The sequence below is a fragment of the Syngnathus floridae genome, chromosome 2 (genome assembly GCF_059516105.1).
Source record: "Syngnathus floridae isolate MCC-2025c chromosome 2, RoL_Sflo_1.0, whole genome shotgun sequence".
Classification (NCBI taxonomy): Eukaryota; Metazoa; Chordata; class Actinopteri; order Syngnathiformes; family Syngnathidae; genus Syngnathus; species Syngnathus floridae.
The window spans coordinates 20,608,700-20,625,883 of NC_142414.1; the positions used below are offsets into that span (position 1 = coordinate 20,608,700).

At 42.0% G+C, this 17,184-nt stretch overlaps 1 protein-coding gene across 4 annotated transcripts in view; it reads left to right on the top strand.

Moving 5' to 3' along the window:
• The window catches only part of agrn (agrin), a 183,263-nt gene that overhangs the window by 133,381 nt on the left and 32,698 nt on the right, over positions 1–17,184 (top strand). For 2 of the 4 annotated variants that reach the window (XM_088399957.1, XM_088399970.1), the window contains 7 exons: positions 340–483; positions 1,820–1,944; positions 2,068–2,173; positions 7,956–8,369; positions 11,786–11,911; positions 16,151–16,192; positions 16,492–16,619. In XM_088399957.1, coding sequence (XP_088256083.1) covers positions 340–483; positions 1,820–1,944; positions 2,068–2,173; positions 7,956–8,369; positions 11,786–11,911; positions 16,151–16,192; positions 16,492–16,619 — 1,085 coding nt within the window. The remainder of the gene's footprint in view (positions 1–339; positions 484–1,819; positions 1,945–2,067; positions 2,174–7,955; positions 8,370–11,785; positions 11,912–16,150; positions 16,193–16,491; positions 16,620–17,184) is intronic. The other 2 variants (XM_088399961.1, XM_088399979.1) reach the window with 1 other exon arrangement.

Below are 17,184 nucleotides of genomic sequence, written 5' to 3' on the forward strand. Positions count from 1 at the left end.
TGTCAAAGTTCGGATGCTCCCTTAGCCGCAGATCATTTCTAGTCAACAAGCTGAGATGTTCCTCAGGCTCCCTTAACAAGGTTTGCCTACAGCAAGCATGGCAGATGGATGTACGCCAATACTCGATCCCCACAGACAACGAAAAGCACACACCGTTGATTTCAGGAACACGACAGGATCATTGTTGCACCCTTCGGGTGATTGTCTTTGGCTTTTTGTTATACACTTGTCTTTCTCTGTGGTCCCTCAGAATGGCTGAGTTACAGGGCAGTAAATTTCCTCACCGCTAATTGATCCAGCCCTTTTATCAGTCTTTTCTTCTCTCCTTTCCATGGACAGCGTGCAACTGCGACGCCAGCGGGTCCGTGCGTGACGACTGCGAGCAGATGTCCGGTCTGTGCTCTTGTAAGGCCGGGGTGAAGGGCATGAAGTGTAATATGTGTCCAGATGGAAGCAAGATGGGCATGAATGGCTGTGACCAAGGTAAGACAGAAGCCAAACAACAAATTCAAATGGAAATGCAACCTTGTTGTTGCTTCTTGTTCGTCAATGTCATTATTTTGGGAAAATTTTGACTTGTTTCCAGTACAACTCCTCTTATTGTAATTTTGCCACTTTATCCATGTAAATTTAGTATCTTATTCTCAGAAATTAAAATGTTCTTGCACTGTATCACTCACATACAAAGCAAAAGCATGTAAAAAAATCCTCTATTCATTTATTAATTCATTGATTCATTGATTCAGTCAATGTATTATGTATTATTATATTCAATGTTAATTTACAAGCCTTGACGGTGCTTTGTTTCCAAATGTTTCTCCCCTAAAATATTACTCCTACTTAGAGAGGCTTTATTTGTTTTTCTGCATAAGGACTATTGATTCCTCAGATGAATAATGAAAACAGGCTGGGTTTAAGTAGGTTGATAGAAAGGTTAGCTCCTGCTGTGGGAGGGGCGCGCATCTCCATGATTAAGATGCTCTATCAACTATTGACTGGAAGTCAAAAGCTTAATCAAGTTAGCAACAGGGCGCACTGGTGGGGCTCCCCTCCCTGCTCACCATGTCAGATGAAAAGACAAGACACTGGGAGGTGGAGGCGCATGAAAGCAAGAGCCAAGGACAGGGGGTACTTTAAGCTGCTATGATGTAGCTATGATGCAAAGGCCTTTTCACTTGTGGCCTGGTGGGTACACGCGGGGCTCCTTCAGCTCGTGCTGCGGTTAACACCTAGGCTGCATACGCTTTTTAAATATAAAAAGCTTTATTGAACATAAACATGAAAAAAGTGGATCCCAAATATTCCAGAGTGCGGTACGTTGTTTGTTTGTTTGTTTGTTTGTTTTTTGATCCACTGAGGCTGCTTGGATGAAATAGTGTATTATGGGTAAACTCTGAATTATTCATTAATGTATCTGACAGGTAAATACATTCCTTTGTGACTATATTAATGAATTAATGACTCGGGTTATATAAGTTTATAAATAATGTGCCATAATCAATAATTCAGTTCTTCTCTTTGTAGGTAGTAAACTACTACCACCTTCAAAGAGTTCTTCCTCATTCCTGTACAATTCCACATCTCTTTTATGTTTATGCTTTGATTATGCCGATATATTGAAGTTCCCACATAAGGGCAAAGCAATTACTCTTTACATCGTGAACTCAATGTCAGGAGATTTTAAGGTCTCCAAATTTGGTTGCATTTCATTATAAATACACATTACATATGGTTACATTCATTTTATTGTTTTTGAAAACTGCATGCTTTCTACAACCAAAAAATATCCACTAATGATATCAATTAATTTCCCTTTCAGGTCCAGAGGCTCCGAATTCATGTGACGAGTTAGTTTGTAGTTTTGGAGCATCTTGTACTGAGGTGAATGGTCAGGCCCATTGTGAGTGCCCCTCACCAGACTGTGACGAGCGAAACAAAACGAAGGTGCGTCTTTCAAAGTCCTGGTCCGGGGTGAATAAGAGGACAGCTTTAAATGAGAGGGCTTGTTAACGTGGTCCAACCAGGGGGATTAAAGAAGTCTTGCCCATCTCTGTCACTGTGGAGCAGGTGTGCGGTTCTGATGGGGTGACGTATGCAGACCAGTGCCAGCTGAGGACCATTGCCTGTAGGCAGGACAAGGATGTCACAGTGCAACACTTGGGACAGTGCACAGGTGAGCTCTCTTGAAGCCTCCATGCATCACCCACATCATACAGATGGCCAAATGTTTCCCCTGCCCACAGTCACATGACAAGCTCCCTGGACCACTTATATGCACCCTCAACCTCATGCCAATCTTTCATGGCCTTCAAATTTGGAATTAGAATAATTGCATTAGTTTTTGATCTGGTAGATATTATTGGTAGTGCAATGTTTCACATAGCTGACTTTGGTGCATCAGTGAAGTGAAATGCTTCGCAATGCCCTGCAATTGAATGGCTTGTGTAGTTCACCTTTCACCCTAAGTCAGCTGGGATAGTTGGTGACCCTGAGCAAGCAAAGCGGTATAGAAATTGAAGATCCTTGTCATAGACATTTCTAATCTTTTGAATATAAGCTAAGTGAAAGCAAGCTGACGTGCGTCACTAAAGAATAATTTGCCAAAGGTTTATGGTAATGAAAATCTGAAAATGAAAAAAAAGCAGTGACTGGCTGTCTATTTCACTCACCCGCTCCCGTGATTGTGACCCCATCTTTAGAGTGGGTCAATTCAAATTCCATGTGCCAGTGTGTTTTGAGAAAAGCGTAGCTCCTGGTCAATTTGGTCCAGATGCCAATTGACACTGATTGGATCAGTGTTTTAAGTAATCAGGATGAGAGCCAAGGTCGTGACTTTCATGTCAGCTAATGTTGTGACAGTGACAGCCATATTTTGCCACATTGGGAGGGTATGGGAATGTGGAGGGCCAGCTGTATGGCTCTGGACATGAGCCACCGCCAGATGTCTTGCATGCTTGGCTGCAAAATGGTGCCTTCACCACATCTTTCAGGCCAGGTGACCGAGTCCTTTGTACACCTGTCACCAGGATAACTCATTCATCCACCATTTGTCACTCCTTGCCAGACTCTTTTGTCCTCATTCTCAAGAGCCATGCAGTTGATCTTTAAATTTCAGGGTCAAATTTTCGATCAAAGCAAAGATGTGCCGGGAACAGGTCACCAGGCCAGTCACGCTCTGAGATGTGTTACCAGTAAAAAGAGGCTGCCAAAATTCATTCCATTTTTTTTTTCATGCTTCTGTTGCTTGGCAGTTGCGATGTGACTCGTGTGTAATCCCTCGCCAAGTGTTGCCGTGCATGGAAGGAAGGCCAGAAGACGCCTCCAAGCAGATTCTTTTTTTTCTTTCCGACTCATTCTATCAAGCCCTCGGGGAAGGAACAGACAGGCACCCTGGCGGAGGATCTTTTAATTCTTTCCCCCTCGGATGCGGTTGCGTGGCGGGAAGCATCTCCGCCACTACTGTAGGCTTCAGGGGTTCGATCTGGAGCTCATTTCACGTGTGGCTGGGTGCGAATTAGCATTAGCTCTGCCTCCTTCCTCTTGCTGCGTTTCAGCCCAGCCCATAAATCCCCTCCCCTGCTGTGTACATGCAGAGTTTGCAGACATGGCGGATTTGTGAACGTTCTTGCTTACGGTGTTGCATTTGTCACCAATGCAACAAACCAAGAGCTTATGGATTTGAGCTGCATTGGAGGGTCCAGAGTCCAACACAATCAGTTCACAAAACCTCTCCCTTAGGAAATACTACAAATGTTTCCGGGTCAAACAGTTGTCCTTATAAATCCGTCATGATTAAGTTCTTGAATTCCATGTCAATATTTTGACTGTGGTGCAATATAAATGAAGGCTAATTTGAAAGTTCTCCGGGTAGGCAAACAGCATTTTAATTCAAAGTATAAAGCAATAGCTTTGAGAAACCTGAAAAATCATTCAATGTTAGCCATCCTTCCCCTGGTGGGACGTGGCCAGTGACTTGGCAATGACATGGCCTCCTCCCATATGGTGTCATCACCTGCAGGTTTGCGGCAAACTGGCAAATAATGCAAGCATATGGCATTGTCAGCCTGTGTGTTAGTCAGGCTTCTGCTGCCTTCACCAGCTTGTGTTCAGAGGTTTTACTTCTCATTATTCAATCCTTCATCCGTCCTCCATTGTTTGCTCTGCCATCCTCTCTCCCACTGCTGCCTTTGTTAACGTGTTTACTTTGTCACTCTGTCGCCCTTCTTCTTCTGGCCACTGTCTATTCCCTTCATTCTCCTTACAACTGAACATCGCTGACACTTCAAACAATCCTAATAATCATGTTTCAACAATAAGTACATGGTTTGAGACAAACCATCGTGACGATAATTTATTTTCTTCTCTCTCTCTGGTGACATAACTGTTCACTGGCAAGCCAAGAGGAAAAATAGGAAAATGAATGCAACTGCAATGTTAAATCTGATAAAGGGAAACATAAAATGAAAAAAAGCTAGGCTGGCTGCATGTCCTTCTGCATTTACATATGTTCTATATGGGCCCGGAGCTAGCCTAGTCGCCACAACATATTGTTCATATGTTAAGCAACGGGCTGCAAGGATTAACTTCATAATAAAAGCAATACAAGTAGGACTGTACTTGGAAATCTATGCCTTGATTTTGAAGACAGCCTTCGAAGGCAATAGTTGTGACGGATGACTTGAGGCTCCATGGCCTAACCGCAGTCTAGCTGTCTGACTAAGCTGCATAATTCTAGTGCGCAAAAGTGCCGTGACCAGAACACATTATTCAATTTGTGGGCACACCTGCTTATTTGCACCCCTGTAAATAAACATATATGGGGAAACGATTCAATTCAGACGTGTCCAAATATTTGACTTCACCGTCCCTTTGGTAGATGTCATCCTTATGACAGAAAAGTGTTTGGTCATCAAGTGTAATACAACTGCCACAGTAAAGACAAAAACACTGTACGTAACACAGAAAAGTGACCCGCCGTTAATGTCAGTAGCTTGTTTTTGCTGGTAGAAGGTGGTCAAAGTGTGTGAGTGACAGCGCAATTATTAACGTCTTTTTCTCACGGGTGGTTGCCTGTCGGTCAATGTGACAGCATCTTTGGTGTAGCTACGCGGCAAGTCGTCCTACGTGGTTCATGTGTTCATTCTTGGCATTTTTTTACCCAGATGTGAGGTAAAAACATAATTGACTATGAATTATTAGACAATTTAATGAACATTTAATATCTGATTTGTGTTTGTAACATCTCGTGCTCGAGACGTTTTGTGGGCCACCTCAGCCATGCCCCTTCGTCTTCTACCTCGCACTAGACCAGGATTATGAATATAAATTAATCACTCTGATCAGTCCTAATCTCATCAATACATTTCAAACAATTATATGCTTTTAATTTGATAGAAAGCTTTTTTTTAGAAGATCATTTCTGCCCTTACATGTCTCTATCAAGACATGCTTGGACTACTTAGGTGCGTACAAATCAACTGATACACCTTTGGGCTGTGCAGATATCGGAGTACAGCCAGTAGAGCCTCCCATGGGTCCAACATGAAAGTTCTCTGAATTTCTGGATGAGTGGCCAAAAATTCCCGCACACACTCCAAAATCTTATCGAAAGTTTCCCCAAGAGAGCGGAAGTTTCTGCATGTGAAAATATATATGGTCCCATTTCCAATCTTGCAGGAGTTCCACGACTTTTGTAACTGCAGTGTAGCCCACCTCCCATTACCTTAGCCTCTGTCATTATCTGCACAGCCATCCCGCCACCTGACACTAAGCCTGCATACAGAGTGACAGGTGTAGCCAAGGGGAACAGCAATGCATGCCGCCACATTGTCGACGATACCATCTCCACTTCCTTTGCGACCCACTCCAAATCCGTCCCTATAAAAAAAAATCATTCTGAGCTCTAAGCTGACACCTCTCCCTGGTCCTCCGCCGTCCCAGGTGGTATCACGTTTCACACCTCAGTGAAGAACTGTCAGTCAAGGAGGTGATTATAGCAGCGTGATTAGGCGTCTCCACATAATGTTGGGCGAATCCTAATGAGGATTGTGTTTATGTCACCCACATGCATTTATTCCCACGGGCAGCGAGGAAGCAAAGAAAGCCTGCTCGTCTCAGTTTAATGCCTTAAGTGGCATCTCCTTATTTACCGGTACTCACTTTTCTTCAGGGGGGAAATTTTTGTCCTATTTATCGTTCTTTCATCACACAGTTGTGTCCTTTTTTTTTTCCATGGGTAATGATGGTCTCTTTGCAGCAATCCTCCTTTCTCCTCCATATTCGGAGTGATTCTTTGCCGAGCGAGGGCTTGTTTGCGGTGCATCTGTTTGTGGTGGCGTTGACGGCGTTGGCGCCATCGAGCGGAGCGGTGCCTTTGAAGCCCCAAGTTAAAGCAGCTTTTTTTTTTTTTTTCATGGCCTATTTCTATCAATCATTCATCACCAGCGGCACTGGCTGTTGGTGATTAAAGCTTTACTCCTGCAAGGCAGCACGTGAATATGGATAGCAAATTCAAAGGCACTGGCACGGCATACGTGCTCTACACAAACATGAAGCGTAAGTGCGCAAATAGGCAGAAAAGAGACACTATAATCATGCATTGATTGCAACGCTGTGTGAACAATGTGCGGATGAGTGCATATAGCTCTGTTTGTTATCCGTTGGCACCATTCGTATTTCTCATTACATTATTGGACGTCTAGCACCGAGAGAATACAATACAGGGCATAACATTGTCTCATCTAAAAACAAACTCGTGTGTTGCATTCATGAAATGAAATGCAGCACAGCACATGCAGCAAAAATTTGGAACGCTGAAAAAAAGTTTACTCTCAAATGAATGTCAGTCTATCTGAGTCCTCGTATTCATGGAATGGAAAGCTTAAATTACTAACTGCATCTGTATTATAGCCAAAAAAAAAAGTTCTGTCATCATTTATTGCCTGTGGATTGTGCAGTCAGTTGTCAACTTGAATTAAAAAGGACTATTTCACTTCTCAATAGAAAACATATATTTGGAAAATAATAACCATTTTACTGCGGGTAATGTAATTTTCTTTCCCCTCCTGAGCTTTGTCGTCGCTAGACATTACCTTCATTCTGTCACATGATTTTGTAAACTGTCATCTGTGAAGCATGGGACGTGTTTGTTTTTATTTAGGTCTTGTAGTGCGTAGCATTAAACATTCTGTTTTTATGAAAAACGATTTTTTTCCTTGGACTTGGCCAGGGGTTGCCAACAGCATGTCAATGTTTTTGATGCAGATTTTGATCATACATTTTTTAAAGCAATTGTATTTTAATGGCTTACAAGAGCAAAATAATCTTCAAATTTAGAATTACATTTGAAAAATAGATTGTTTTTTTATACACTGAAAGTAAATCTGTTGAATTCACTCAATTTTAATTTATCAAGTGGTTGCATGAAATAGAGGCACTTGGATTCAAATAAAAACACATTTAGTAGACTAGCAGCCTCCTATGAAATGTATCGGGATCGATGAAAATAAAATTGAATAAATTCAACGCGCTATTTTTTTTAGTGTAGGACAACAACCATCAAGTCTTAAATGCCTCTGAAGGCAAAATGATCGCGTCCTTAAAGTATATGCTGTTTGCAGTGAAGCATCAAAACAATCTTTTATGCCAATGTTTACAATGTTTTAATTGTCCCACACAAGCATGAAGCCGCCAAAAAAGTGACTTTAGTGGCGTAGCTGGTATAATTCCTTGGTCAAAGTCCCACCGACTGTATTATCATCCAATGCAAGGTTTTCCCAAAGTTTTTTTAACGTGTGTTCATTTTGACGATGCTAACAATCACTGTGAAGGGAGGTTTACATTTTTATTCATCAGTAAGGAAAAAAATGCTTTGCTATGAGGGTAATTGTCACAAACATTTCCATCCTGGCTCAATCATTCATCCATTCCTTGCTTCCTGCCCTTCCCTCCGCCAGAAACCATCTCCGAGCGTGCTGAGCAACCCACTCCAACCCCTCTCGCCGCCACCACCATCACAACGCCAGCCCCCTTAGATCATAAGGTGTGGGCCATCCCGCCTCCGAGAACGGTCGAGACTGCGGTGCGGCACCCTGCCACCACGCCCTCACCCACCCTCACCCACCACCGTGCGCAAATAAACCACCACCACCACTCCATCCACATCCAACCTCAGTCGCCGTGGTCAACCCGTGCCCCTACCGCTACCACCTCTGGAGGTAGCCCCGCCTCCTCCGCTGCTGCAAATTCTTTCGAGGGTTCGGGCAGTGGGCAGCCGAGTGGAGATGACCAAGCTGAGGAGGAGGAGGAGCAGGAAGAGGAAGCGGGTAGCGGCGTCCCGACAGAGGCCAGTGGGGCGGAGGAGACTTTTGGTAAATCCTTGCTTTTTCATTATCACACCCATAATGCTTTTGCAGCTATGCATTTTGTGACTCTGGAGCAAATATTTGATGTCATACCATAACATATTCATGTCACCAAATGCAATCAAATCAAAAACACCAATCAAATACAATCAGGTCAAGTATATGTTGTATGAAGATTGTCGTTGACCAATGACCACACCTACACAATTTAAGATCCAGTGATTTTAAAAAAAATCAAAGGTAATGTTCAGCTTTGAAGGGTATTGTATGAGATGTATTCATTTCACAATAAGAGTTGCAAATTATCTGTGCAGTTTTTTGTTAGGGGACAGCAAGTCACCCCAAAAGTACTGAAACATTGAACTGTGGGACATCAGTTCAAAAGTTTAGAAAAGGTCACAATGACTTATAGAAGTTTTAGTGCACTTTAGGCTCCTCCTGAAATTTCACCTGCTGAAAATGAGTAGTGTAAATAATTGTGCAGCAGCTTTCAATCTGCACGATAAACACGACAGCAAAAAGAGAAGGTATATATTATAATATATAATATATAATATTAGAAACTCACAATGGGAAGCTGCACTGCAAATTATACCAAGAGATTGGTTATACATCATCAAAGAGGGTTTAATCGGTCTCGGGTTTTGCTGTGTTGATAAACTACAAAATTCCATACGTACATTTTATAATCCATGATATATTTTTTATTTTACTGTTAACCTCTTTTTTTTACAAAAGCATGCCAGCACAAACGATTTTGACAAGATTTAGGCTTGGTGGAAGTCATAAAGGCATTGCTAAAATTCAATAGAAGCTAATCTGATATTCAGGACAACAGCAATTTCCTTTCCTTTTGTCCCACTGTTTCATTGATCTAAGTAATTTGGGTGGTGCTGGAAACATCCACCTTGTCCCTGTCCCAGTTTTTTCGCAACATGTTACAGGCATCAAATTTAAAATGAGCAAGTATTTGCTTTTAAATAATAGGCATTGAATATATTGCCTTTGTTGTGTGCTGTATTCAAATCAATATAGGTTGAAAAGGATTTGCAAATCATTGTTCAGTGGTTCAGAACCGGCAGATGGCCTATTTTTTCCCCAATGCCTTTCGATAGGTATCACTGATAAGAAAAGTTCAGTTTTCTCTGCGAATTATGGGGAGTCCACAGTTTTAAATGTTAGAGTGTTGCTCACTCTAACTTCTTTGCAAGAACCACACGTGAGACAGTTTGGCTATTTTACGCTTGCAAGCGGAGATGCCATCAGCGCTCTGTGTGGTACAGAGGTGCTTGAAGAGCAGTCTGACTTAGACCTCTTGCAAGGGCATATTTATTGAGAGAAAACAGGGTGGGGTGAGAGTGGACAAGATTGGTGGTCACCTCAGCAACTGGATAATCAGTGCAGAGAGTCTTAGCTCTTGGTTGTGGAAACAGAAACTAGTGGAGCATTTTAGATAACTAACTAAGCAAGAATGTTTCCACATCATTTGGAACGTTTCAACAACTGAATGTAGAGACTTTCCAGAGTCAAGCAAAGATGAAAGGTTTTAACAAAGTAAATAATTCTAGTCTACATTCAAACATAATCATACGATCAAGATAATTCGTCAACCCTAACATGAATTCTTTGTCACAAAGTCATCGTTAAACGAATTCCTGTCTGGCAGTGTTGATCCAAACCACAGTTAGAGGACGGGACTTTGGGAATATTACTATCTAGGTGTACCCAATGCTGTGGCCTGTGCCTGTATCACACATCTCAATTTGAGTAAGAAAGCAATCTGCATGCTTCATTGTGACTGCCCACCAGCCATGCTGTCATTCTTCCAGCCCTCAAATAGTTTGCAAAAGAATATACGTTGAGCTGGCCAGATGAAACCGCTGGCCCGTATCCGGGTCTCTTTGGAACCTGAATTGAGAGGATGATATGACTGGGCGGTTTGAGGTGTGAGCGTGCGCGTGCAGGCTGCCTTCAATCAGTTGCGGTCACACGACGAGCCGTCCCAAATCTGTCCCGACATGCCCCGCTGCCTGGGGATGACTGGCGCCTTCCCATCAGATTCTGTCTCCTTTTCCCTCCGTCCTGCCGCCTCAGTTGTCAGCTCGCAACCAACGTATAGGATGCTTGGAACAGGTTGACCCCCGATGTGGTCTTCTTCTTCCTCCTCCTCGCTCTGCCAGCGTCTTAGATTTATTTTCCTGTCAGATGCTGACCAATGCTCGGTGACGCAAGAAGCATGTCGGCTGTCTACCGAGGAGACCTGCTGTCTTATGCCTCTGTGTGAATGGAAGTGTAGCCAACCATGCCTGAGTGTGGGGGGTTTTTTTTCCTTTACATTTTTAGTCCTTAGGTTTTTTGAAGTGCAGATTTTAACAATACGGTTTGGCACTGTTGGGAATGTACAATATCAAATAGCCTGTTAAACTTGGACAGCAGCACAGCAATGTGTGCTGTTTGCATGTTCTCCCTGAGCTTTCATAAGAATGGCAATCAAAATAGCCTGGAAGCCAACTTTTTATAATACAAAACTCCTTAATTGCTACACGACTAAATGAGTCGTCAGTGTTGTTATAGCCAACCGACAGGACAGCACAGTCTATCAGTCAAGCAGGTGGCGGGGTGTGTGCATACTTCATTCAGGTCTAGTGACACTTTATTGAAATCCACAATGTCTGTGTGTGTGTGTTAGGGCATGTTTATGTGACAGTTATTGATATGGCTCCCCACGGAGTTGCGGTCTAGTCTCCTTGCCACTTCACATTGCCCTCTCCCCTCCCTACGCCTCCTCTCCTATTCAGCCCAGCATTCATAAATCTCCAGAGCACACTCCAACAGATGCCCTATAAGCCCCTCATCTTTCTCCTCCATCCTTCCTTTGACCGCGAGTCCTTGAGCAGAATGTCCCCCCGGCTCTTGACGTCTTTACGACTTGTTTAGCCGTTAGCTGTTTGCCTCCATGATTATTTCTGATCGCCGTGCGGCCATAAACCGCGCCGCTTCGGCCGAGACGCCCCTGCCGCCGACACCATCATTAGAGAAGATGGAGGTTCACTGCTTGCGCAGTGTATTACACAGTTGGTCAGGGAGCGAGACCACACACTTTGTGATTTTTTTATGTTCTAAGACAGCCGCTTATACAGGAAGCATACTACATGCATATCGTTTCTCCTCATGAGAGGAGGGACAGCACTGATGCCATCACTCAGATCTCTTTGTGTGGAAACACCACTGACATCAGGTATGCTGCGTATAACAGTCCTCTAATTTACAGTCTGCCTGGGCTTTTTCCTATTCCAATTAGACAACAAATAGTTGATCCGACTCATTATCAAATTTCTCAGTTGGTATTCATTTAAAAAGATCTGTATTGTCTTGGATGTAGTTTACAATGGTGTTTCTAATATTTGCACCCCGCCATCCAGGACCCACACTGGAAAACCCTGCTATACCCATCGCTGACCACAGGTCGCCATGTGACAACACAGAATTTGGATGCTGCCCTGACAGTGAGACTCCGGCCAGCAGCCCAGATGGAGCCAACTGTCCACGTAAGTTAAATTAAATTTTCGAAGAAACCAGGTTTTTTTTTTTTTTCTTCGATGCTAAAGATCTCAGAGTTGCCTTCTTGTTTGCCCTGTGCTTTAAAACATTAAGTAAGATAACACAATTATAATCAACTTTCAATTTGAGAAAGTTTGACTTGTTCTGCAAAAAATAATTTGTCTAAAATTTCACAGTCACACTGCATTAACGCACAAAAACATTGTTTACATCTATGGGATTTTGATTGACTGCAGACATCATTTATCTACTGCCTATCTGCCCACAAGGTTTTTTTTCCTCTCATTTATGTAATTAATGTATTCAAGAGATGTTATGTTCATTTCCAGTGTTTATTTTGAGGTTACTAATATTCTGCCATCTGCAGTAAACAAACAAATGAACAGCTGGTATCTTCTCTGCTTTCATGAATCACCTCCCTCCAATGTAGGCAGATGGATAGGAAGTAAACAAATCTCACGTGGGAAAATATGACCAAAGTTTGTCATGACTGCATATATGATCCTTTCATAAAACTGATCTGTTCAGAGAATGGATTGTAGGACCTACAAAAGCCAGAATGTCTCATTTCCTTACAAGGAAAAAAATCCAAAGAAAATGTTGTCGCTCTCGCTTGTCGAGATTTGAAATCAGTTTTATAAAGACTTATATTACATGTTCGCGTGAATCCTGAGAGGTTGAATAGAGATTCATTTTTAACTGAAAATTCCAAGCAATGTTGTTTGGCCTTTCTTTTGTGTTGCAATGGCCTTTTGTCTCGCCATAACCAAAGATGGTTTTACAGTGTAGACTTTTGAAAATTGCGTTCCTTATATCTGAAAAGAATCATTCAATTACACTTCTTCTGCAAGATTATTTTTGATAGTTTGTTGCTGGGACCTTTTGAGTCACATGACTTCCATATGTCGGATCCTAAATCCAGTTGTACACTTTATTCGAAAATCAATATTTGTACAAGACCCTGGAGGACAAGGAAATGTGGTGCACAGGTACAAAATGTTTCTGACAAAGTGACATTGGCAACTACTGGCCTGGTATACATACTACATTGTATTCATGATTGTTAATATTTTAAACAGCTGAATTTGTAATTATTGACTAAGTCTACTCTTGATGCGTGTATTGCCCGCACTTGAGAGAAAAAGTCACATGGCCTCAGTCTGACGACATATTTATGGACTCTAGCGTTCATCTAAACCACTGATCCCCAAGTGGATTTATTGTAAGACTGCTGTGGTTTGAAGTAACTGTCGTTGTATCTATTTGTGGTAAATCTTGATCTTCCTTCACATTTTCTTCTCCAGTTTTAATCTCGGTCACACTTTTCACCACTTCTTATTAGTCAGTTACACTCTTCAATATCTCCCTGGCGTGCGACATCTCACTTTTCTCTCCAGATGAACCGGGTCAGTGTCAATCCCGCTTTGTAACACAATTTCTCTGCGGACCCGGTCAGGGAAAGCGAGTAGATCGGCTACTGAAGGGCTTTCAGTCCAATCAGTGCTCGCTGATAGACTTGCTTCAAAGAGATAAATGGCTTGTGCCTCCTCCATCCCTTGAGTTGAGAGGTGTTTTTTATGTGTTCCACCACTGTTAATAGACTGTAACTGGGAGTAAAGTCTCCGCTTTGTGGTATCCCAATGTACGAAGTCAGTCAAACCAGGAGAATTCTCTGCACCACGTCCTACACCATGCTTTCAAGATTATGTTTGCCTGCTTTGGTGTTGGCACTCTCTGTTGAAATATATTCCTCCCAGTGCTTCAAAGTCCTTTGACAACATGATTGTTTAGCTCAGCATAAGAATGTATGGCTGTTCATTTTCTAGATCACATTTCCAGCCAAAATTACAGTTAAGTTTTGTTTGTCACCGCACAGTAAACCATGAGCTGGTTACCCAAGGGGAATGTAGGGAGAATGTTGACAGCCCTGTCAGCTATGCATATTGAGTGACATCACTGCAGTGCTTAATCTGCCACTAAATGAAGAGGAACGCTGTGGGTAGATCAATAGACCGGATCTTACATCAACTGATGCAAGATCAATCCCACTCTAGTGCCTGTTCCCAATTTACCTATGATTAACGACCAGTTTAGTTTATCGTCCTCTTGGGGGAAGGTTTCAGTTTCTATCATGATTCTAAACAGAAAAAGTAATGGATGGGGGCTTTCAGAAGCCCAAAAAGCTTTGACAAACACCATAACTGGACAAAAAAAAACACAGAACTATGACTTGATTTACACTGAAATGCAGTTCTTAATAAATATATTAACGCCAACCAAGGTTTATGTCATTTTCAAAATTCCTATACTACTCCTAATGTTTGTGTTTGAATGTTACGGTTGATTATTTTGTGATTGAGAAGCCTAGTGAGCTAGCTCAAATTCAAAAGGTAAAAAAGAAAACAGCACAAGGTAAACTCGCTTTGAAATATTTCATTGCTGTTCGAAATTACCAAACTGTTTGCAGCTCACTGATGAAAGTGATTCGTGATTCTGGCTGGTTTCTAATGTCTGCCGCTAGTAAATAAATTAGTTAGTGAATCATTGTAGTGTGAATAAATGGGACACTAGATGTTAAATCAAGGGGTCTCCACTTTCCTAATTGCACCTCTATTATCACATCAAATTGTGACTATCGCTGTATCTAATTAACGAAAAGCCAGTCTGACATGTGGGACTACTATTATTGGTTTCCCTCTTGCGAAACATCATTGATCTCACCACTTTTGAACAAGACAGTAACACCAAATATGACATCCGAGACAACGGCCAGCAATAGCTTGCGTGAGCATTAATGATGCGCTAGGTTCTAGCTTCCCTTAAACTCTTCCATACGCTGCTGGACATTGGACATGCATTACGTTTCACAGTTCAGTAGACGCTGATGTTCAAACGACTCCGTCCCTCCTCTTTTACCTCCACTGTTCGTCATAGTAACAGCCCGCTACATCACCCTCTGTGATGTTTGTGTTCTTCACACATTTAAACTCTCTCAAGCGCTGTGCTTTTTCCTCCCTGCTCATTTTACCAGCCAAACTTTTGCTTCTGTTTTATGGACTCCGTAAGATGTGAGTCAATGAGTCACCACCTGTAAAGTACTGCAGAAGGAAGGGTGCAGTGTCTTCCGTCCTTTTTTATTGCATCAGTCACAGTCCCGCTGCTCTTAAGAGACAATTAAGACTATCTTTCACGATAATCATACAAGTGCTCCTCCCATTTTCCCCTAGCTAAAGCTCAGACAGGGGCAACCATGATTGATTTGGGCAATTTGTTGTGTTGATTACGAGCAGCATGGAAGCTCAGAATCTCACACATCCGCGCTCACTTTGAAGCCCTCGACTGAGGAATAAAACTGTGCAGAGGGCTGATTGATGTTGTGCGACGAACCCTCCAACGTTGTATTCCGAGAATCATATCCTTGCTGAGGATGATACTTTTTTTAGACACATGATCATTGACAACAATAGGGAACACTGACAGCTGTTTTTAACTAATTTTTGGGTGCGAAATCCAAAATGTATCTCAGTTTTTTTCTATCATGCTACGTGATCCCTGTTTTCACAAAACTATTAAAATTTGTATAAATGTAAACACTAAAATGGAATTGTTACAAGCTTTGAAAACTATAGAAAAAAAAATGAAATAGCCTTGCAACAGTATGATCAGTTAGGAGAAAATCCAGCCCTATTCCTCTTAATCCTACTATACTAGCTTTCTTTTTGGAGATATTGATCGTACTGATCGATCGGGAGCTGCACACACCTCTCAACTGTGATGAGTAGATGAGCGCAATCGTAATAAGCTGGCAAGTCTTAACTACGGCTAATCAGTGAAATTTTGTCTATCTGGTAAGCTGTTGAGAAAAAATGAATGGGAAATGCTAGGGAAAAATGGCTGCAATTATGCAATCAGCACAACAATTTCAGTTTGAATCAGAATTAAAATCTAATTCGACTGATTTTTTTTTTCTTAATTGCTCACCAGAATAATTTTAAATGGCAATTGCTCCAGTTCACTAAACAAAACCACACCAAACATGCATCCAGATCAGCAACAGAATGGATTCAACCAAGGAAAAACATTTATCTTCACAACTTTTTCACAATTTTGACATCGTCTTTAGTGTCCATACCAAGTGTGGAGAACTTTAAACTTGTATGTCTAGCGTGTGGTCTTTTTCCCCTCATGTGTTGTGTATGTCTATAACATGTTGTCTTTTTACCCAGCCTTCCATGCCTCAGCCAACTTTTTGGATGAATCGCTGTCTGGTAAAAGAATAGAAAATGGCCTAAATTTCCACTTTCTTGCCTCTCCATTTCACTGTCCACCTCTTCCACATTCACACCATTCACCACCAAATATCCTTTCCCCACTTTTACTTCCAGTCTTGTGAAAAACCCAATCAGCAGTACACACTAACTTGCCTTTGTCAGACACACACCAACACACAATCCATCACTAACCCACAAATGGCACTCTAGCTGAAAATGAACAGTGTGTGAAGGCAGTAGGGAATGCGCTCAAGACAAATGCAAATGTTTCAGCATCTCATCTTCTCTCCATTTAGCCACCATGAAGTTCAGTGGTTTCCTGCACTTGGACCAGGTGGAAGGACAAGAAATAGTCTACACCCCCGAGATGGAGGATCCAAAATCGGAGCTTTTTGGAGAGACAGCCCGCAGTATCGAGAGTGCCGTAAGTGCTGAGCATTTACTGTGTATAGCTTTAATGATAAACTTGGCAGCATAACAAGTCACACATTCAGACCAAGCTGTTTTTGTACGACACAAAATACTATTGAAAATATACCAAATTTTGGATGGCATCAAGTATGTCAAAATTAAAAAAAAAAAAAAAACAGTGCTGAAGTGCTGTTGAAAGTGAGAATCATTTGCAAACGGTTTCACCAGCATAAAACTTAATAGTATCATCATCTCAAGTTGTGTTTGGAACTTGTGTAGCTGCTGATTCAAGTGGTGGAAAAAAAAAATGGTGCTTTAAAGTATCTCGACAACATTTGCGGCCCAAATTGACGTTGAAAAATGCTGACATGTGAACCCTTTCCCTCCATTTCGCGACTACACCAATTCTCTTCAAAGTTTTCCTAAATTGAACTTCTTAGTTGGAAAGAGCCAAACTCATCTTTAAAAGCATCATTTGACAAATGTCCAGTTAGAGCCGGACTAATCCAATTCCTCCAGCTCCTTCAGGTCCACTCGGGCTGGTTTCATTGCAGGTGTTGACACTGCTGAGGTTGCTA